The 24,380-nt window shown below is 21.7% G+C and overlaps 2 protein-coding genes across 2 annotated transcripts in view; both read right to left on the minus strand.

Annotated features, from left to right (window-relative positions):
• Positions 1-10,241: 10,241 nt before the first annotated feature.
• On the minus strand, positions 10,242-12,630 carry LOC102654216. Its single transcript, XM_006571914.3, has 6 exons — positions 12,478-12,630; positions 11,780-12,180; positions 11,618-11,717; positions 11,453-11,554; positions 10,451-10,606; positions 10,242-10,348 (listed from the first exon to the last, which is right to left on the minus strand). Exons 1-6 carry the CDS (start codon positions 12,628-12,630, stop codon positions 10,289-10,291), a joined length of 972 nt encoding a protein of 323 aa, XP_006571977.2. The 3' UTR covers positions 10,242-10,288.
• Positions 12,631-18,886: 6,256 nt separating this feature from the next.
• The window catches only part of LOC726834 (mitochondrial inner membrane protease ATP23 homolog), a 36,254-nt gene continuing 30,760 nt past the window's right edge, over positions 18,887-24,380 (minus strand). Inside the window, exon 7 of the mRNA XM_026445958.1 lies at positions 18,887-19,817. Coding sequence (XP_026301743.1) covers positions 19,776-19,817 — 42 coding nt within the window. The 3' untranslated portion in view covers positions 18,887-19,775. The remainder of the gene's footprint in view (positions 19,818-24,380) is intronic.

Consider the following 24,380-nt stretch of genomic DNA (forward strand, 5'->3'; position numbering starts at 1 on the left):
AATTTTATGTTATTATATTATTAAATAATTTTATCTTATTGAACAAAAGATAAAATATTTTATGATATCAAAAAAAAAAGATATTGCAATATATAATTATATTATATTATATATATTATATATATTATATTAAATATAAGCATATTTTGAATACAGTAAATAAAAATATTAAATGATATAAATAAAAAAATGATGAATATTTAATTTTACTTAATAGTCATATCTTTCGAATTTTTATATATTTATACTTTAATTTTATTTCATAATTTGATGTTTTTGCTTTTAAAATATTCTTTTTTCTATTAAAATATTTTCATCTAATACAGACTTTTTCAATTTCGACAATAAATTTGTCTGTATATATTTTTTCTATTACATTTTTATTTTTTCAATTTATTTTGAACACAAGTATTGATCTCCAAAAACATTGAATAATTTAACATTCTGTATATTATACATACATACATATATATATATATATATATATATATAAGATATTTATAAAAATGTGACATATACAGTTGATTCTAGACATTCTAGACATTCTAGACATCAAAATAATCAAATATACACATATGTCCAAATAAACTTAATTAAAGAATTATAAGTATTTTATATTTGAATTAGAGTGAATTAATATATAGTTAATTCATCTAATCAAAATAAAAATCTTCATATTTATTTTTTTCAATAAAATATGATAATACCATGTGATAATATTGTTCGCGCAACAATTATAATGAATTGTCAAATGCACATACATGTATACATGTATATACATATATATACATATATATATATATATATATATAAAGTGTATATATGTATCGAATGCTCTTTCGTCTGAGATAAATATATGTATGAAGAAGCAAGTGCTAGTGATTATTAATGTATTTCATAAAGATGAGTGGACTATATAAGCGGTTACACGTCTATAAGAGAATTGAGTCTCTCATAATTTTACAACAGAATCATCATGTCCGATGATCAGAACGATGTGTTCACTATCTAGTTGTCATATCCAACGGTCAAATTACGATATGTTCATCCTGAATTTACAACTGAAGCTTATATCCTCCTTTCCAATTAAATTGAAAGGATCACAATTTCCCAGTGTGATACGTCAACAATCAATAATCGTATCGGACTCGCGACATTCCCAAGTTAGAGGAAAATTATTCACTTGAGATGATGATCTCTATACGAAGATTTCAAGATAAGTAGGAACAGCACAATGTATTTCTTTTATAGATTTCCTCGAATTAGAATGTTAGTTGTCGCTGAATCAACCATGTTTGATTCCAAACATATTCATGTTACTCTTAAAATCGATTCAGCCAGACTAATTATGTCAAAATATACAATTATAATACTAAATTCTCAAAAATGATAGTTAACACTATCTCTTATTCAGGTCCAAAATAGGTTTGCGAATGATAATAATAAAAAAAAATTTCTATAAGGAATTTCTCCGAATAAGCTATTTATAAATCTCGTGATTAATAAGTGCTCACGAACAAATATAATTAATTATATAGTATATAATAATAAATTTATAAATATAAATTATAAATAATTATTTATATTTATACAAAAAATTATATATATATATGTAATAAATATTATATGGTATAATAATCCAGATATTGGTAGATATTAAATATTGATAGATACAGCCGAAGAGGATGCTGCAGGAAACGAGACAAAAAGATATGTTATTATGATAATATAATATTGTATATATATATATATATATATTTCTTTATTTATCTGTTTAAATTATAATAATGATGACCAAACTTATTTAATATATGTTACCAAATAATAAAAAAATAATTTTTTCTTAAATAATTTTTTAATATTTTTTCAATATCTTTTATTTTGTTTTTTTTTTAACATATATGAATAAATTATTGAATATAACATAATATAATATAATATATTATTGAATATAACAATGAAAACGATTAAAAGAATATTTATAAATGTTTTAATTTGCAAAAAATAGAAATAAAGAATAACATATGAATAAAAATTTTTATCTAAAAATTGTTTTGAATCAGATGATTTCTTATTTTTATAACTTCTTATTACGATTTATAATTTTACAGTGAAATTTCCAATGGCAAAAACATTTTTATTTTTCTCTTTCCTCTTCTCTTTTCCTCTTTTCTATGTTTAAAAATAATCTATTAATAACACCGAGATTATATAGGATGCTTATAAAAATGTGAAATATGAAAAGTGCATTTTAAACATCATGAAAAAAGTTCATACATACGTGTCCGATAAGGCTTAATTAATTAACAAGTTTTAAATTCGTATTAAATAAAGTGAGAGAGCGAGAACGCTTAGATGAATATGCAGCGATACCGTATTATCGTTTGCGTAGCGGAGGTCTCAATAAAAAAAATAAATATATTGATATTTTTTTATATAAAATTAATTATTTCAAATAAATTTCAATATAAAATAATATATAATGTATATAATTATCGTATAATATAATGCAACATTTTTATATTATTTAAAAAAAGTTTTAATTATACAAATTGAAATCTATATATTTAAATGTGAATCTAAAATAATTTGTTATTTAATAAAAACTTACTTTGGACAAATTATAGCAAATTTCACAATATTTGGAATTATATGATGATATATGATAATATTTTATTTAAAATCATAAATAAATCATTGTATTTCATTTAACCTATCGTGCTTATTAAAATTCATAGAAACAAAACAAAACAAAATATACTTCTATAAGATTTCAAATTAAAAAGGTTGAATATGTTTTTATATGTACAATTTTTTTTTAATTATTTTTATATATGTAGGAAAGTCCGAAATATTAATTTGAATCAATTGAAACAATTTGAATTTTAGATTATTAATCCAATCAAATCACTATCAAATCTTTATCTTTATTTTTATTTCACTTGTACTCAATATTTTTTATTTTTATACAGAGAGTATAATAGTCGAGATATCTCTTATTAATAATATGAATCAATATTACATATTAATATTATATAAATTGTTTTTTTTTATGTATTTTTTGAATGAATATTATAAATTCACTAATTTTTTTTTTTACATTCTTATTTTTGATATACATGACATAAATGTTATAAATAGAGCTCAGAACAAAACAACACTACTTTAGCAACGAGTAAGACTTTCATATTCTTATATTCAATATATACAAATATAACATTCAAATATTATTATTTTTTTCTCTGCCCAGTATTGTTAGCAACGCTATTTCAATAACATATTGTCGCATCGCGGAGTCAAATTCAGAGTTTGATGAAATAATATATATTTGAATATTTGTTTAAAATAAAATTTTAATTAAATAATTTTCATATAAAATTAAAATATATAATAATAAATAATAATCGAGATATGATTTATTCAAAAACATAATACAAATAGTGAATAAAAAAAAATATCTAATATGCAAACATGTAGTAACGTGAAAAAAAAGTGCAATTTCTATGTTTATTTTATTTTATATGATTTTTTTAGTGGATATAAGATTTATAATGATATTAATATAATATGATTAAAATATAGATATTGAATTTCAATTACTATTTTTTTTATTTATTTAATAATTTCATATCGGAATAAAAAACATTGAATTTAAATGAAATAGAGACAAAAGTTTTTCAATTGATTTTTCAATTGATCTGAATGTTAAATTGATTCAAGTATCATTAGATTTTCTTGTACATGTAAGATAAGCAATTTATGTATAGAAAAATATATTCAATCTTTCTAATTTAAAATTTTATGGGAGTTTTGATTTACTTCTATAGATTATTGATAAATAGATAAATTGAATGTTATACAACAATTCAGTTATGAATTTAAATAATTGTTTGTACAAAAATAATTTACTTATGGATTTAAATAATGTGTTATATGTGTTAATATTTTGGAATTTACTAAAACTTTATTAAAGAATTTACTAATCAAGATAAGTTTTTATTAAATAAAAAATTACATAATATGTTCGTTATATTACATTATATCGAAATTTGTTTAAAATAATCGTATTGTATATAAAAAAATATCAATATTTACTTTTATTGAGAAACTCTGCTACGCAAGCATTGCAATACGGTGCTGCCGTTCATCTATTTGAGGGTTCTCGCTTCTTACTCTATCTAATATAAATTTAAAACTCATTAATTAAGCCTTATCTAATATGTATATGAATTTTTTTCATCATTTTAATTTAGAATCCATCTTCCAAAAATGTCTTACATTTTTACGAATATCCTGCATATTTTTTTTCAAAATTTTATTAAATTAAATTTTTAAATAATTTGCCAATATCAAAAATGTTTATTACAAATTTCAGTTACTTTTTTCAATAATTGACTGATAAAAAAGTAAGATACTTTATTACAATAGAATCGTGCAATAAATTTTGTACATTGTTAATGTCAATCATACAAATTTATAAATAATTTGATAATGTTCAATGATTATTTTATATGTATATTTTTATATTTATTTTATAAATAGATATACTATAGATTATATATAAATAGATAATACTATAATATATAATAATATTATAAATAATACCCGATATTGTTTTTAAAATTATTTTTAATTATTTATTTAATATTTTATAATTATATAATTATTTTTAATTATATAATTATTCTTAAACTATATAAGATATCTATATAAGATTTCTTTATTAGTTCTGTTTTTTTAGAAAAATCAGAATTAGCAAAAAAAATTTTCTACTGACTTTTTTTATAATATTTCCAAAATTTGATTTGGAACATTTTTTGAAAGTTATTTTCAAATAATCAAATTTTTGCGTGTAAAAACACAAATCAAATTCAAATTTATATACTTATTAGATTTATATTCATTCTAATTTCACTAATTTCTTAAAGTCGCTTAATATTATTCCATAAATATAATATTTGTTTGTAGAAATGTTCGTGATAGTATTATATATTTATATATTTATACATACTATATTTCATTATCAACTAATTGTTAACATTATTTTATGTTGAATTGGAAAATAATTTTTCTATAATATTAGTTTTGCGAGTTTTAAAAAATTAATTGCATTATGTGTACTATTGATATTTATATTGAATATATAAATTTAAACGAATTTTATAAAAATATTTTATAATTTGAAACACAATTTAATTAGAAAAAAATAAACATTAGAAGACATAATTATAAGAAAATTACAGAAAAAAATAAAAATTGAAAGATATATTTATCAAAGTCGAATTCATTTTTAAATATTTGCATTTATAAAATTTATAATAAATTTTTAAAATCCATTAAAATCCCATTTCCGTCTATAAAGTTAGTAATTTGTAATCATTTTTGTTTAAAATTATTAAATTTAATATTTCAGACAAATCAGTAAATATGGTTTTATAAATTTTAAAAATTTATTTTGATAAATAATTATTCCTTAATGTTTTCAAAATATTTTTTTACATTAATTTATTTCTTTTTTAAAAATATGTTACAGAAAAGATATAATTTTTTATTTAATACTTCTAACAATTAAAATTGATATTTCGAAATCTTATAGAGTAATAAATTTTAATAGAGCTTATACTAAAAATGTAATAATTTTTCATTTTGAATTAATTCATTTATAATATTAGCTTAATATAGCTTTCATAGCGCACATTAATAATATAACTCATATATATATATATATACATATATATATATATATATATATATACATATATATATATATATATATACATATATATATATACATATATATATATATATACATACATATATATATACATATATATATATATGTATGTATATATATATATGATAATATATATATACATATATATATGTATATATATATATATATATATATATATATATATATATATGTATGTATGTATATATATATATATGTTTATATATATATATATATAAGTTTATATATATATATATATATATATATATATAAGTTTTAATTAAGTTTTTATTAAGTTTATTAAATTTATAAGGAGCAACAATATAAATTTCCAAGATTGATTCGAAATACAATCTAATCAATAGTTTAAATAATGTTTATCGTTAATTTAAATAACATTATAAATAATAATGAACCATGAATAACATAATTAATAACGAACAATGTAAATACTAATCTTTTTATCATTTATAGAAATAATCAAATAATATTTTAAAGAGCATCAATAAAAATAATAAATGTGAACAATAACATCATTATATAGATGATAAAAAAATTCTTTAGCAAACTGAAGTAAATTCTAATAAGACAAAATAAACAAATCAGCAATCTGTTGATAGTAATAATAATAACAAAAATGACAACAAATTCATGAGTAAAACTATATGAATCGCTCTGTGGCATGCAAATGAACTTATACATCACAAGTAGAATTAGATAGAAAAAAATATAACATGTATACAATAGAACATCCAATAGAACATATGATAATATCACTGTAATAATCAAATTTAACATAAAACCATGTACTTCTAACTTATAATCACGATTATTTAAAATTATACATATATTATATTATATAGGATATAATCTCATTACTATATCAACAGTATATTACCTCCTAAATATATAATTTTTAAAAAAGATTTTAATATCTTCTTTAGAATATTCTTTTGGATAATAAGCTTCTAATAAGATTATAATTTAATGCAAAAAATAATTTCTAAAGTTTCAAAAATCACAAATCCAAAAAGTAGACATTTTTATAAAGTTTTCAAAATAAAAAAGTTTATAAAAAAACAGACAGAAGATAGAATATAAAACATATAGAATACATAAGCACAGATAAATTGACTTACTAAAATAGGAAATCTATTCAATTTCTGCATTACCAAAAATTTCTCACCTCGTAACATACAAGCATATTTTAGTACTAATCTCGTTTGACTACACATCAATTGTTGCAGTCTTAAATGCATCAATAATACGACCATCACGATTAAATACAATACAAATATACAAGCTGGACAATTCTCAATCATCAAATCATCAATCCATCAAAACCTATTATTCACTATTCCATTAAAAGTTAGAGAGAGAGAATGAAATAGAGCAGTACATTTTATATATTTTATCATATTCAGAAGCAGCTGAATCCGCAACTCCTGCAATAATTCAATATATTAGTGAGTATAGTATCAATTAATTAAAATTCATTATGAAGTACATTAATTCATTAAAAAGAGAAAACTAAAAACATAGAAAAATATTAGGTCTCTTAACAATAAAAGACTATTAAATAGAAAACTTATCTGATTACTAAATAAAAACAAAAATATAAAAATATACAAATGAATCTTTTAGTGAATATTTAAACAATCTAATACTAACTAAAAATATCAATTACTCTTTTTGAAAGATAACAAAAGAATCACAAAATCACAAATAAAGACTTCGCTCATTTCGAGATCAACAGGAATTCTGAGCTAAGAGTTCTCAGGAAAAAATAAATGCATTCAGCATTTTTTTACTAAAGTATTTAAATCCTTTAATTCTTAAGCAACAGAATTTGAAATTCAAGAATATTTGCAATCTCCAGTTTTCTCCATCTATCAAATGATTCATCAAAAGAGATGAAACTAATGATAACTACAAAAATAAACTTTAAAAAGTAATGATCCAATCATAGGTAACATAGTTAAAGAGCTTTTTAAGAAAAGTCTCATATTAACTTCAATATTTAATGTCGCATTGGAAATACTTCTCTAATAATAATACACTGCTATCTTATATAAACTAAAAAAATTTTTACATCATAGATAAACATATAATCATATTTAATTACAAAATTCAAAGTTCGATATCAAGATATAATTATCTCAATTTATTCAATTAATTCTGGAATTCCTCAAAGTATGTTTGGATCCATTCTGTACTTAATCTATAGTGCACATATTTTAATTTTTTCAAAAGCAATCCCAACCACATTTATCAATACAATAATTCTTGTTTCAATAACGATCTTTCTCTAGCCTCTAAAAATTTACATCATCTAAATAATATAATTAGTTGTTTTAAAAACTGGAACATATAAGTAAATGAAAATAAATCGATCATTCACATCATTTTTATCTTGTGCAAAAACACATATTCTCTAGTGAAATTAAATAATATAATAATTTCACAAAATGAATCAGTTAAATATCTTGGCATGATAGACAGAAAACTAAAAAATATATTCAAACAAAATGTGCACAACTTAAAATAAAAGTAGAAAAACTGTATTAAATACTAAGAAAACATTTTAAATTAAAATTAGAAAACAAACTATTGATACAAGATTATTCTGAAATCTATTTGGACTTATAGAATACAATTATGGAATACAACAATACATAATTCGAACATTGAAATCATACAAAAATTTCAATCAAAAACTTTTCGTAACATATGTAGTGCTCCATAATATGTCTGTAACGATATATTATGTCGTTATTACAATGACCTTACAATATTAAGAAATATGAAACTATAACAAATATCATATATTATAATTATTAGAATATAAAAATCCATTGTAGAATAATTATAGAATTAGTTCATATCGATATTAGCGATTACAGATTAAAAAGATATATTTCCTTAAATTTAATCAATAAATACACTAATTAATTTTAATATTATTATTTATCCACAAACTCATATAAATACAATAATCTAATATAATAATATAATTTCAGTAAATTTCACATACAATGTTAACAAATTTACTTATAATTTCATGAGAGAAATTGATTATAATTTTATATATTTTAAATCATTAAAAAGAAAAAAAAAAAATAAATTCGCTTAAATTTAGCTCAAAGATTCTAATTTTAATTGAATAATATAATCTAATATTCAATCAGGATAGTTTATTTCGAAATATAATAATAAAAATTGTTATAATTGTAACGATAAACGTTTTTATCTACATATTGGTTTTTTATTTTTATTTATATTTGACCTTTCTAAAAAATTTCGTAAGGATATTAATTGAAATGATTTATTCAGAAACAAATTAATGTTAAATTGAATTCATATCTACATAAAATATTATATAAGTTAAATTTTAATATTTTAATTTCAATATTTTTAATTTTTTGATAACGAATGATTAAAATTTTAATGAATTATAAGTATAACATCCAATAAGATAGCTATTTCACTTAATAATAATAATTACTATAGTATAGTGATTATGTTATTATGAATTCCACAATTTACTATTTAATAACAACGATTATTATAGTACAATAATTATGTTAAAAATTATATGGATAATCAATAATTTAATTAATAATAATATTAATAACATCTGGATATACAATTTTCAATATTTAATAAAAAAAAATATTTTCATTATTATCTTAGAAATCAAAAATATTATGAATTTAAAATTTTATTTCCTTTCTTTACCAAGTCATATTTCTCCGTCAATATGCTGATGCTGAAGAAATTCCAACATAATTCTACAAAATATTATATTTATTTTATATTAAGTTTGAAAATTTATATCCAGAAATCATATAATATACAAAAAAGAAACAAAAAAAAAAATAATAATTATCTATTTCTGATATATATTATACATATTACATGATTATTATATCATAAGAGGTTTCATCTATAAATTTTCCATATTTCATTTATAAATATGATAATATCTTCAAAATTTAATTTATTTAGCTAATACATTAAATAAAAGATTTTAATATTTTATGTTATTATTATTAAATAAATATATTCATAAATGATCAAAGATAATTAAGAAATAAGTTAAAGATACCATTATTTTATAAATTGACACTAGCTTCAAATTAATAAGAATTAAATGTTCATACAATTCAATATTCTACTTGTACATTATTTTTCTATTAAAACAACAATAACAATAACAACATCATCATCATCAACAATAATAATAAAAGAAAAAATAAAATATATTTTCTGCATAATATTTATGATAATTTAATTTGTTAAATTAAATATTATTAATTTATAATTAAATATTAACAAATTTAAAGTATTGTAAAGTATTGTTATAGAAAAATTAATATTTCATTATATATGCATATTTATTTTCATAATACAAGAATATTGTTAAATTTCATAATAATTTTAACAATTATGGAATTTGCTCATGATTATCATAATTATCATTACATATTTTCTAATAATGACTATTATAATAAAGAGTTCATTATACATTAACAATTATTTAGAATATATTTATATTCAAGTAACTTCCACCACAGCTCGTAAAGCTGTGAAAATAGAAAGAGCATTTGACACATACTGAAATGTTAATAATATATAATTAGGAATAGAATTAATAATTAGGAATATTTTATTCATTCATCAAAATGTATATATGAATATTTCGATACTTTATCTTACCGAGCAACAATAACGTAAAGTAAGCTCTGGTAATAGAACATTAATGGAAAAAGTTACTGGTTTTTGATATGCCATCATTATCAGCAATGTTTTTTGCATATCTAATGTTTGTTCATACCATATTGAGTTATATGCACTTCGTAAAACATTTATGCTCTAGGAATTATGAAAGATCAATTGTTCTAAAGAACTGAATTTTATAAATTACAGTTATAAATTTATAGTAATTTAGAATTTTTAAATTTAAGTTAAAATATCTTAAAATTATATTTTTATGAAAGAAAATTATATATCATTTAAAGAAAAACATTTTTATTTTTATTTCGTTAAATTAATTTTTCTATGTTTTATATATTAAACAATTGAACATAAAAATGAAAATAGATTTTTTTCTAGAAATCAGACAAATCTATGAAATTAAAAAAATTGTGTTCACCATTTAAATTATATTGTATTTAGAAACTAAATATTTTTTATAAGAATTTCATATATTATAAGAATTTCATATATGTTTTATCACTTTCAGTACATTTTAAATGAAAACTGAACTATTGATTTCAAAGTGTAATTTTATAAATTCATTTCATTACAATATTATTTAAATATATATGAATTCATAAAATTCATTAAAGAAATAAAACACACACACACACATACATATTATATATATATACACAAGACAAATATCTAATATAATACAATATAATTTTTTAATATATCTTGAAATTATTGATATATTTTTTTCTTTAATCAAAATTAAAATCAAGAATTATTAAATTTTATATAATTGAATAATTTCCTAAAAAAGAAGCATTATCTTTACTTTTATATTTTTCATCGCTTATTTTTCTAACGATAAATAAAAAAATAAAAATTCATAAAAAAAGTTAATTTAACGATATAAACATTTTATTTTTTAAAATAGTTTAGTAAATTATTTGATTTTTTTTAATAGTTTTTTTATGATTTAATTTTATTATTTAAAATATAAATGTGACTTACCATATCTTGCATATAATCAGCTGGCCATGCATAAATATAAATTTGCACAAGAAGAGATATAGATATAGTTATGAATTCCATTTTCACAAATAATGGGCAATTCTGTTTATAAATCACAATATTAATTCATTATATTATAGGCATACCAATATAAATTTCACTTACTATGATCATTATAATACCAGATAAAGTCAAAGTAAATGTACTTATTGTTATAGCATAAAATACCAAAAAACGAATAGAGCTCACCACTTCCTCTGCGTATCTAAAAACCATTTAAAATAAATAATAATAAAATGAATAATATAAGTGACACAAAAAACTTACCTTCTTAAAAATAATAATTTTTTAAGACAAACGATTAACATATCAATACTTGTAATTTTCTGTAATTCCTTAATCAAACATTCAAATCTTGCAGTCGCAAACCAAAGAAGAAGTGCTCCAAATAAGCTTAAGCATGTATGCGCAGCACATTGATAAACGAGAAAAAATTGATGCGCGTATATAATGACATTTATTGTGGTATAATTAACTTGAAATGGATATTCTGTTCCCCATGGAAAAGAAATTGGCAAAAATATAGGTCCTAACACAAAAACAGTTGCGGTTCCATATATTAATACAATAGTTCCTCCATAGAAAATATTACATTTTTTGACATACATGCACAAAATATCATATAGTTGTTCTTCTTTAACACATATCATCATTTCTTCGACTACACGCTGTAATTTATAAGTGAAAATATATATATAAATATATATATATATATATATATATATATATATATATATATATATATATATATATATATATATATATATATATATATATATATATATCTTTAATCAAATGTTAAAAATAAGTGAAAGAAAACTTACTTGTAAAGCATTATATTTTATAAAACATATGACAGTTTGTATAATATGTTTAAATATACATATCAATAAACAAATACATTGGAAAAGATTGATTAAATTGTGCATATTTAAATGAATCGTATAAATTAAAGGTAAAAGTACCATAAAAGCGTTAACAACGGCACTAATTTGTAGAATTTTTATGTACATGATTTGTTTTCTAGTACTATTGATAGGAAGTGGCCAACAAAAAGACAAAGCAACACTAAGCCAAATAATATAAATACTCTTTTCTGGAGTTATTTGTTTCAACATGGTTTCTAGAAACTGTTTGTCTTAAGAATTGAACGAAATAGAATTTAACTGATACAATGGTGCAATATGTACAGGGTATTATTTGAGTATAGAATATTTAATAAAGCATATTCAGTGTATCAACTAATAACATGTTGGTTAGTAATTTGTATTTTTCCTACTACTGGTTAACCATACAGCAATAATTATCGATTGCATTATATATTGCATATGGTATGAAACAGGTGCAAAGAGAAATTATTGTGCACAGAATTAAAATTTTCTTCGAAGTATAATACCACTTAAAAGAAATATTTTTTCACATAAAACGGAAAACGGAAATGTTGCATATGTGCATCAAAATTACTTTGTTTATAATAACTTGTGATATTTATAAAATCTACAATTAAAGGGAATACTTATTAATGTATCAATTTATTTATTTTATATCGTAACAATACACATTTTCTGATAAAATTTCTGGTAAGTTTTTGTGATAGTTTTCTATTGTCACAAAATACAGATATTATGATGGAAATCTTCGAATGAAAATTTAAACTAATCTTTTAATATTTCTAACTTAAGCAACAAAAAATATTGTTAATATATATAAATAAATATATAAAATAATCGGATGAATAAAGTATAAATTATGTGAATTTTTCTGAATTATAATCATTCGTGAAGAAAAACAAATATAGTTTATAAAGTTTTTTAATTAATTAAATTAAATTTTTTAAAAGTAAAAAAATTTTATTAAAATATAATTGAAGCAATATAATTTTTTTTCTACTCATTTTTTTAAATCAACATTATACTTTGATACTACATTTATTTAATAAATATATATACATTTATTTAATAAATATATATATTTTTTATTTATATGTTATATATATGTTATATGAATATAACAATTGTTCACAGTTCAATATTTAGAATTAGATTTTATTATATGCAGAATTTTGGAAGTTTAGTCTTTTCAACTGTCTTATTTCTATTAAATTATCAATAAGCTTTTCAATGTATTTGGAAGATTTACTAATTTTAAAATAATTTTAAACTTTTAGGAGAGATAATATTATAATTAGCACTTTCGTTAAGTTGTTAAGTTCTATATATCGAGATAAGTGCAATTTTGTATAAAAAAAATTTATTCTCTAATAAGAACTGTGACTTAAGAATTCATTTTATTTAATTTTATTTTTCAATTGTTATAAAATTATAAAGTTTATATTATAAAATTATTTAGATAAGTTTTTTTTATCTAAATGTATACTTAAATATCTAATATGATATTTTATTATTAATATCTTATTATTTTGATTTTCATTTCTGTTATATTTTTCATTTTTAGACCAATGCTTTGATTTCATGGATTTCTATAAAATTTTTGAATGCTTATTCATATAAATAACTGTAAATATATTATTTGAGGAAAATCTATTATAAAAATTTAATACAAAATTGATTCAAGCATAACTTGCAAAACAATCATTAAAATGAAATAGAAACTTGAAAAACTACTAGAAAACGTTATAAGAAAAAAATGTAAAAAAAAACTTTCCGACTTTTTTTCAGATTGTAATAGAAAATAATAAATATGTAGAAGATATAATTTAATTTTATAACTATACATATTTTAACATTTATAAAGTACTTTGTGTTGCAAAGATTTTTGCTGTTTATGATAATTTTCAATTTCATTTTCAAGTCTATGTACTTTTTCAATTATTAAATGTTTCTCATACAATCCAAATTAATGTTGAAGAATTTTATACAACATTTTTATACAATAAAGATTTTCATTCATTTTATAATTAGTTTTTCAAGAAATTTTAAAATACTAAAAGTAGCATTGATCTATATGACGCATTGAATATTTTATTGAAATTGATATAGAAAATATGCTATATTTCAAGCCTCATGATCATGTTCATATATTCAATCACACCGAAATATTCTTAAAAAAAAATATACAATTTCAAGAATCTCCTAAATTCTTCCCTTAAAAACAACACTATTCTTATACAACATCTGTATTCCTATTTTAACAAGAGAAATGTATTGCGAATATTTATGTGATACTCTTATTATTTTTATGTTATCCTTTCTAAAAAGATTTTTTACATAGTTTCGTTTCTCTATTTTCGTTTTTATCTTCATATAAAAATTTGTTTAATTTATTATCCTTTATTTAATTTATTAAATTTATGTTCAGAATAAATGCTTAAATATCTCCATTTTTTTCTATAAATTTAACTTTTATTTGTTTGAGACAGTTTAAAATATTTATATTTGTTTGTTGAATATTTTGTAAAATTTGTTAAATATTTTGTTCAGAGTTTTTTTTCGATATCATTTCTATTTTTAAATTGAAATTTTAGATTTATATATTTATTTATATATTTTTTGAATTTTATTTAATTGTCTAATAATTTTATGATCATGGAATGAAATTTTTCTTATTTTTTTTATTAGAATCGAACTTATGGTTAATATAATCTCAAAGTAGTTAAATGAGAGATTATAATTTAATTTTCTAATATATTTTTGTAACCAAAAATATCTAAAATTTGACATGTTAAAAAGCTAATGAGTTAAGATACCAGTATTTACATTATTATATTCTTTCCATTGCAGAATCTTATAAAATTTTTTGCTCTTAGAATTGGCAACTTTTAAACTCGAGATGCTTTGCGTAATTCCCTCATGTAACGAATTTGTCTGCCAAAATTTAAAAGAAATTATCATCACAGAAGAATCAATTGATTTTGTTAATAAATCGAATTAAACAGATATCCAGTTTTATTTTTAAGAATTATTTTTAAGATTTATATATTTATTATATTTATTCTATTTATATATTTATATTTTTAAGATTTCAAATTTAATTAAAAGGATTTAAGAAATCTAAACGATACATTGTCTTCTTCAATAATATTTAATATTCAATAATATTTTTATTTTTTCGTTATTATATTTCGTTGCATTAGCGTAACTCATGTTGTAACTCATGTAACTTTTCATGTGATTTCGGTATGTATATCTTTTGTTAATTGGCATGTTTCTAATTTTTTGTATTTTTTTATAATTTTTGCAATTTATAATTTGGATGAGCTTCATTATATAAAATGTACTTAATAGATGAGTGATTTTGAGCATTCCTTGAAAAAATATTCCTCTGAATTTAATATATTTAACAATAGAATAATTTTATACAACATATTTTTATATGATCATATCTTTGACATACGATTATATTGCTATAAATATAACAGATACTCGATTTCATAAATTTTTATGAATAGATTTTTAATCGATAAAAATTTCTTTGTTTTCTAGTTACGGTTTTCTATTTTATAATACTTCTAATTTTAAAATCTTTATTTTTTAAATCTATTGTTTTTAAAACTTTAATTCTTCTTTTATATTTTCTGTTGAAATACTGAAATAGAATAATGTAGGTTTTTTTATTATCATTCTATATGTTCTTTTCTTTTGATTGATATGCAATATTTTTTATTTTAAAAAATGAATTAGTTTATAGCGTTATTTAAGAACTGAGTTTATGAAATGATCGGGTAACCTGGCTTTTATTTTCAACAGTTTGAGAATCGTCAATGGCCTGACAATAATTTATAAGCAGGCTAATTTTCTTAACGTTTTCCTTAACGATTTTCTTAATGATCTTTAATTTAAATAAAGATACCAGTAACGGCCATTTCACATTTGCACGCTATGCAATGGACATCGTGGGAACGAAACTAACCTTTACGCGCTATCACGCGACCTCGCGAGAGCCCATCTTTCAGGGCCGTCCTCCAATGCAACTATTGGTCCATCCAACTCCCTCTCACTGTGCATTTTTCCCGAAAAGCAACGATTGGAACAACCAAGACTCACAACAGTCTTGTAATTGAATTAGAATAAAAATAGAAAACTGAAGAGATAGAATTTGATAACACATCAAAATACAGTTAGAATCATTACAATTAGCCGCAAAGAATTAAAGTACCACCATTCGTTCATTCCTTCGAGCAATAATTTAGGCACTCCACTTATACAATATTCAAAGTTGTTACACATTTTCGACTTTAACAGTTACTTATTTATTTTTATTACATTTTTTAACAAGAAATTTATTCATAAAATCTTTTTTTAATATTTTTTAGTATTAAGATCTAATTTATGTTTCCACTTTATAAATTTTTAAAAATTCCATCTTTGTTAGTATAATTCAAAAATAATGTATTTATTAATGCAAATACAAATAGATTTGTTGGATCAGAGAATCTTCATTTATATATAATAAAAAGTTAAATAATATAATACTATTTGAAATAACATTATGTTGATTTAAGTAAGAGAAGAGAATAGTAATATACCTCTGTTACTGCTAGCACAACGACTAGAGTAAAATAATAGTCATTTAAATTTCTTAAACATTAAGATAATTTTCTTTGTAGCTATATATAGAGAAATATCGAATATATATCTATTAAAATTACTTATATTATCCTATATTATTTTATATATATAATTTTACTTATATTATAATTATTTATATTATTTTTAGTTAAAACTATTCATCATTCTATGAAACATTCTTTTCATTAATCGATAGAGATAATAAAAATTTTAAAAAAATCAACAATTTTAAATAATTGTATATATGTGTAGAAAATAAAGAAAATTATTATTATTATTATATTAAATTATCAATTTTAATTTTCGCATATGTATATACAAAATATCTCAATTAAATCTTGATCATCTTGAATAACTATTAAATTTTATGAAAATTATAAAATCTGTAATTTAAAGGATTTTCAAGGAGGAAGGAGTATATCATAAAATATCTTTTTATAAATTTAGAATAAATTTAATTTAAAAATTACAAAGATCACTTTGATTTTTTTATTATAATTTATTATAATTTTTATAATTTATTATAATTTTCTATAATTTATTATAATTTATTATAATTTTATTATAATAGATTAATCTATTTTTGATATTATAAATCAATAGAAAAGAATCTGTGAAATAAAATGTATTAAAATTAATAGTAAATCTAAATCTTATATTTGGCCAAACATTTTTTAATTATTCTTTATATTTTTATTATCAAGAAACTAAAATAAGTATTCGAATTGATGATATTCTTCAATTTCAATGATGCGTTAATATTTGTTATGATTTTATGAATAATGCTATCTTTATTAATCACAAACATATTAATTTTAAAAAATATGCATTTTCACAAAGCAACCAACAATAATAGAGTATGAATATGATGTCATATATTCAATAAGATAATTGGATCATACTTGTCATTAGTGAAAATTTAATGAAAATAGTTTTCTAATAGAAAAGACAATTTTTCAATCAATAAATTAATTGCAGATAGAGAATTTTCGAGACCATTATATTCATCTAATCTTACTTTTTAAACTAATTTTAAAAAATAAAATTTAATTATTTTCTTAATGACATAAGAAAATATCAATAAAAATGATTCAAAAAAACGTATAATATACTTTACAAATATTTAAAAATATTATTTCACATAATATAATATCTCTGATTTGAAAATCTTCTCTTGTTAATTTGAAATATTTTGAAATATTGTTAAAATATTTTTTTATTTTCTTTCATTTGATTATTATTCATTATAAAAAAAAAAATTTTTTATTCTAAATTATCTTTAAGAAATTTTATATATCAAAATTGATGTAAAGTATATATATATATATATTTAATTTCTATAATATTTTTCTTATTTCAAATAATAATATGTCATTTGACTTCAAATAATATCTCAATGAATTATGAAAAAACATTAATAAATCATAGAACACGTAGTCGAGTCGTGACGATAGCTTTGAATAATGCCGACCAATCTTAATAAACAAAGCCAAATTCATTGAAAAAAGTGTATTACATAAATATTTTTTTTAAATATTTTTTTATCGAAATTTAGTAGAATAGTAGTAAAAATTTAGTAGAATAAATAAATTATATTTATTCAATATTGAATATGAATATAAAATTATATAAAATATATATAAAAATATATATAAAAAAATAATATATATTTGAAATAGAAAAATAAATGATAAATTACCTTTATATATATAAATTATAAATATAAATTATAAAACAATTCATCAAATAAGATAAATAAAATTATAAATGAATAAAATCATTTATGAAAAATTTAATTTGAATTTTAAAATATACCATAAGATTATTTTTATCTAAATATTCTTTCTTCGGTAGTTGAAGCTAGAGTCCCGCAGTTGGAGAAGGCTGTAGTTGCACTATGCTAAATATCGGGGCATAAAAGATTCGTCACCTCTAGGAAGTATGTAGACATATGGTGCAATATAAAGCGCCCGTGTGGACGCAGACTTGATAGCAAGATCATATCGACACAGAAACGTTCCAAAATCGTGAACTTAAAGTTAAGATTTGCGTTATCTAGAAGATAAACGTTTCATAGCTATATTTTAATCATTTATCTAGGGCTGGAAAGATCCTACGATGACGCGCTGAAAGGAATGGTTTCACTTTTGTTGCACTGTCGAATTTAGCGTCTCGTTGATTCGATTGCTCTTGATGAATTCTCACAAAATCATACATTTTGGCATATGCCTCTGCCAAAAAATGGAAGAGTAGCAGCTCCGCTAGCAGCATCCTCTACAGGATAGAAGATCATGTGGTATTTTTTAACGACTTTGATGATGTACTAGCGTGACAGTTTATCAGTGCCACGGCAATTTGTTATCAGATTTGCAATTCACACACGCGCTCTATATAATCCCATTCTCCGCATAATTCCCAGGTAGAGGCAATGAACCTTCTCATCCTGTCCCTGGATATTGGGCTATATACGACAGGCATAACGCAGCACTCTCCAATTGGTGGAAGCCAAAGTGAACATTGAAGCACTAGAAGAGAAGACCGAGATACTTCATGTTATCACCATTCTAAATATATATGCCGCTGATTAGCAACCATAACCAGGGAACGGCATTATCCCGCATAAAACCAGAACATTTTGATCTTGCGAAGCGCTGTCCTCTTATGTCCAACTTCAGTTGGCGAATGGCAGAGATCTCGGAGATCTTCAAATTCCGCGAGACGGACAGTTCTTTTCATCACGCTGCGACCAAGAGCGTGTTGTCAGATTCTGTGTGATTCTGAAAAAATAATCAGCATTCAAAGGGGGCGCCTTGATCTGGTAAGGCAGATAAGAACGGATTTCTCCCTATCAGCCAACATTATATCTATGCTGATGGGAGAAACAATAGATACATAGCAATCTTCTTTTGCGAAACAGTCATATCGCAAAAAGGAGGCGATCCGCTTCAAGGCAAAGAGTCAGAGAAAAAGATAATGGCGCTCTTTTCCAAAGTCAGAACTTACTCAGAGGCTACAGAACGGTGCAGTGTGGGCTTTACGTTTACGAGTATGCTATGGTAAATCTAAAACATCGTTTATCCTATGATAATGGTCCATGCTATTGAACTCGATCAGTTATGTGAGTGTTAATGGAATGAAATGAAGTTGAATTGAATTTAATTAAGTTGAGTTGAGTTGAATTTAGTTCAGTTCAGTTCGATTCAATTAAGTCAAGTCGAGTCGAATTGAAGTGAAGTGAGGTGAGGTGAAGTAAAGAGAAGTGAAATGAAGTGATGAGCTGAATTGAGTTAAGCTGAGTAGAAGTGACAGATGGATTTGATCTTCAAAGACGGATGAATTTGACATCAACTCCATCTGTTTTTGAAAGATAATTCCACTTAATTTTAAAAATCAACTCCACCTGAATTTGAAGATCAATTCTGCTCTATTGAACTTGAAAATCAAATCTTTCAAAGACGAGCACTGTTTGCTAAAAGTTTCCGGTGCTTACCAGAGGTTCCAGAGAAGGTCACTGTAAAAATTTTAATCAATAAAAATCTAGCACTATCTTGGTTTCTTTCCTCTCCATGGGGGATCAGAATATCCTATAAGAATTTTTCCCATAATAAAAAAAATGTAACTGAATAACTCTACTCATATATCATTGTAGAAAGGATAAATTTTCCTTTCTTATTGTTACCAGATTATTTGCACGTGCCTATTGAATATATATCTATTAAATTTACTTTTTTTTTTTTTTGTTTTAATTACTGTAGATATTCCTTACTCTAGCATAAGCAGTATGTTGAAGTATCTATTGAATTAGATAATAATCCTTCGATATTTACAATCGATATATCGCCAATCAAGATGTAGAAAGATTTAATTATCGGGATCAGATAAGATCATAGAAAAATTAGGGAAATTCAAACAAAATGTTTTTTAAATTAGCAAAATGTATAGTTTTTTAAATAATAGTTTTTGCTTGCAAATAATATGCCGCTAATGATATTTTATAGGAATAGAAATATTTTGTCTTCTATAACCAAAATGTAATGTACGTAAAAATTCAAACATGAACTTCATGCATTTTTTCAACGCAATATCTTTATATTATACTAATATTTTTATATTATTCTTCAAAAGCATACTAATTCATGCAACTGATTTCACACACCTATAAAAATTGTTCCATTGTTCGAAAATATTGTCCTGAATTATTTTCTGTTGGTTATATATTTGTATACTCACGCGTTAAAGATCCGCATAGAAACTGCAGATAGAAAATGACCGCACCGATATTACGTGCGCCGCAAGTAATTGACTCACTTTATATTCAATGAATCAAAATTTTATCTTGAAACATCTTATTATCTCTTACATTTTTCTATGATTTTTTTTAATATTTGCAGACTATGAGCCAATATCGTCGCTTACTCAAGGATGATATTATTTATTAACATAACATAATATTTGTTATTGTATTACATATAATATATTATTAATTAATATGTAATATAATATATTAATATATTACATATTATATATATTATTATGTTACAAGAACTTTACTGATCTTACTCTACGCATAACAATTCCAAAATGTGCTCGCTCCGATAAATATGTCTATTTTCATATATTAATTAAACTAAAAATTGATTAATCCTATGTGTCTTGTGTATATCTTTAATTTTTCTAATTAATGAAAATATATATATTTATAGTTTTATCTATAATCAGATAATATATCTATGCTAACTAAACTTACTTCATCTGGAAAAAATATTAATATATGTTATGAAATTAATAAACTCCCGATAATCGAAATATTTGATTTTGTTTGTCATATTTTATTGCCAATTTTTTATATTTCTAATGAAATTATGCTGAAAGTTAGAATTCAACATTTCTATTTATTTCTATAAATGACTGCGATTGACGATATAATATTTTTTTCACAATAAATGAAATGTAATATTTGTGATACAAATAAAATTAATATATTTGTTGTATTATTCTAATTATTCTTTTTCGATCCGAAACTTTTTATAGAAGAAATCTTATGTTTTTTTTTGTTCAAAGATTATCTTGATGTAATAATGCTTGCACTTGCATGTCTTATGATATGCCTTCACGTAATATCGCAATTGCAAAATCCCAAATGAAGTAAAATCTTACATGCTGTAATATTTTTGTTTTTTTTTTTCTAAGTTTAATTTTTTGAACATCTTCTTCATTCTATTATAATAAAGTAATTGTCCAGATAAGACGAACAGACAGAAGAGATATTAACTGCATATATTGCTAATTGTTTCAATCGATATGTTGATAGATTTGCTCCATGAGTCGATTATTCGTCGTGAAATTTTTTATATGTTAGCCGATTCTCTATAAGATCATAGAAATCCTTGAATGTAGGCTTATGCATTAATATTCACTTTCCCATTCGCCTAATGTCTAAATTCCAAAAAGATTCCCAATACAAAGATGTTTTATGATGTCTCTTACTGTCTAATTTCTCAATACGAAAAAAAAATGATTGTTTGCATTATCAAATTAATAAATTCTGTTGATATGATGCAGGATTTATTTTTAATCGATAATAATTTTTAAAATACACCCATATGATGACGTTAATCTCATATCGCGTTTGTCTTCCAGATTAGCCTATAGTTTGTTTTGAATACGCTCAAAGATTGAATTATTATGCAAGTATCGTAATTCTTCTTTATTGTCTGCAAATAATGAAATCTTTGCAAATTTGAACCTTTTTATTCACTATTCTGAATCAATAAGATAAATGATTCATTTGGAACTTTTTTCGATCGAATTTTTTTTAGCAATCTTTTTGCGGCAAAATTGCTGCTGGATAACAATCCGGATAACAACTCGGAAGACATAATCTTAACAATAAACTTAACAATAGAGAAAGACTTTTTTCTCTTTGTTAACACGCGTGTGCCTCCTGCGTCTCCTGATTTTCAAAATCATCGCGAAAAGCTGCATGCAATGATTCTAACTGGATACTTGCGATAATTTATTCTATGTTATAAATACTGTAATATTTATCATTAAGAATTATACATTTTTAAGCACTATAAATACTATTAATTGCAATCTGGATTCCTCGAAAAATTTCTTAAATTTTGTCAGCGATATTTTAATGGAACATTCACATTCATATAGTTATCAATTGAATTCCATTTCCGCTAAGGTAAATAATGAAAATTCACTTACCGGAATTAGAAAATAGATTAATGATGCTAAAAATTGATTGCTGGTCAAAATACTATGAAACAGTTGCTATGAAATAGTAAGTTGAAATTTCATATTTGTACTGAATGTCGCTAAATTTAGATTGAAAGATGGATGTAACTCTCTGTGTTGATAGCTTTTTTTTCAGAATGAACGCAATAGTAGATTTCTAATAATGAAGTTGAATGAACTCCTTCTTGATAATAATTTCTATTATTTCTATTATTAACTATTACTCAATAGATATTGATTTAATTGAGTTTATTGCTAAATTCATTTTTTGATTGTGTTGAATCTGATTGAAAAGATCGAATATTAAATTCCAATAAATTGTGACTTTAAATATTGCATGACAAGGAATATGTCTCAATTGAATACCGCTCGAAGAATGTGTTGCAAGATTGTGTAACTATATTATTTTGAATGAGTTTAATGATAATTGACTTTATATTATTTTTACGGCTGATTAATAACTGAATTCTGCAATTTCTATCTAATATTTAATTTGATTTCCAAAACTAACCAAATTTGATTTCACAGAATCTTTTTGATCGGAATCTATATTCTGACTTATCAAAATTAAATGTATTTGACTTCTACGATGACTAATTGCGATTTGATATGAATTCTGATTTTTGAAATTGTTGTGGATTTTGTTTCTTCCAATAATTATTTTTAACGAAAATATAGTTAAAAGAGGATAAAAGAGTCAATAATAAAGTGCGATTTCTAAGAATAGCAGAATTCATGCAATCGTTTTTCTGGAAGTCGGTTATAAATATATATATAAAGCATGGCGCACAAATATGATTTACAATTATCATTATTTTATTTTAATCTTTTGAATAACTGCTATTGAAAGTTTGGAATGTAAATTATATTTATTTCTAAATTATTTTTAAAAACTTAAATTGATGGAAATATAAATTGTTAAAAATAATAAAGTTATTGAAAAGTAAACTTTAAACTACATATTAATCGCTTTATTATATAAATAAAAATTTTTCATTTTTGACATATTTGAAATCTTTGATAAAATTAAATTAAAATGACGGTTACTATGATTACAGTTATTATGATTAATTTTTATTCATAGCTATAATTGA

The sequence above is a fragment of the Apis mellifera genome, unplaced genomic scaffold (assembly GCF_003254395.2).
Source record: "Apis mellifera strain DH4 unplaced genomic scaffold, Amel_HAv3.1 GroupUN_248, whole genome shotgun sequence".
Classification (NCBI taxonomy): Eukaryota; Metazoa; Arthropoda; class Insecta; order Hymenoptera; family Apidae; genus Apis; species Apis mellifera.

What these genes read in the sequence shown, in the direction of transcription:
- LOC102654216 (XM_006571914.3), bottom strand. Translation starts at nt 12,630, where the DNA reads ATGTTGAAACAAATAACTCCAGAAAAGAGTATTTATATTATTTGGCTT. An exon ending in AAATTATTATTTTTAAGAAG is followed by an intron (nt 11,718 to 11,779) that starts GTAAGTTTTTTG and finishes AATGGTTTTTAG; the next exon opens with ATACGCAGAGGAAGTGGTGA. An exon ending in CTTTACGTTATTGTTGCTCG is followed by an intron (nt 10,349 to 10,450) that starts GTAAGATAAAGT and finishes TTAACATTTCAG; the next exon opens with TATGTGTCAAATGCTCTTTC.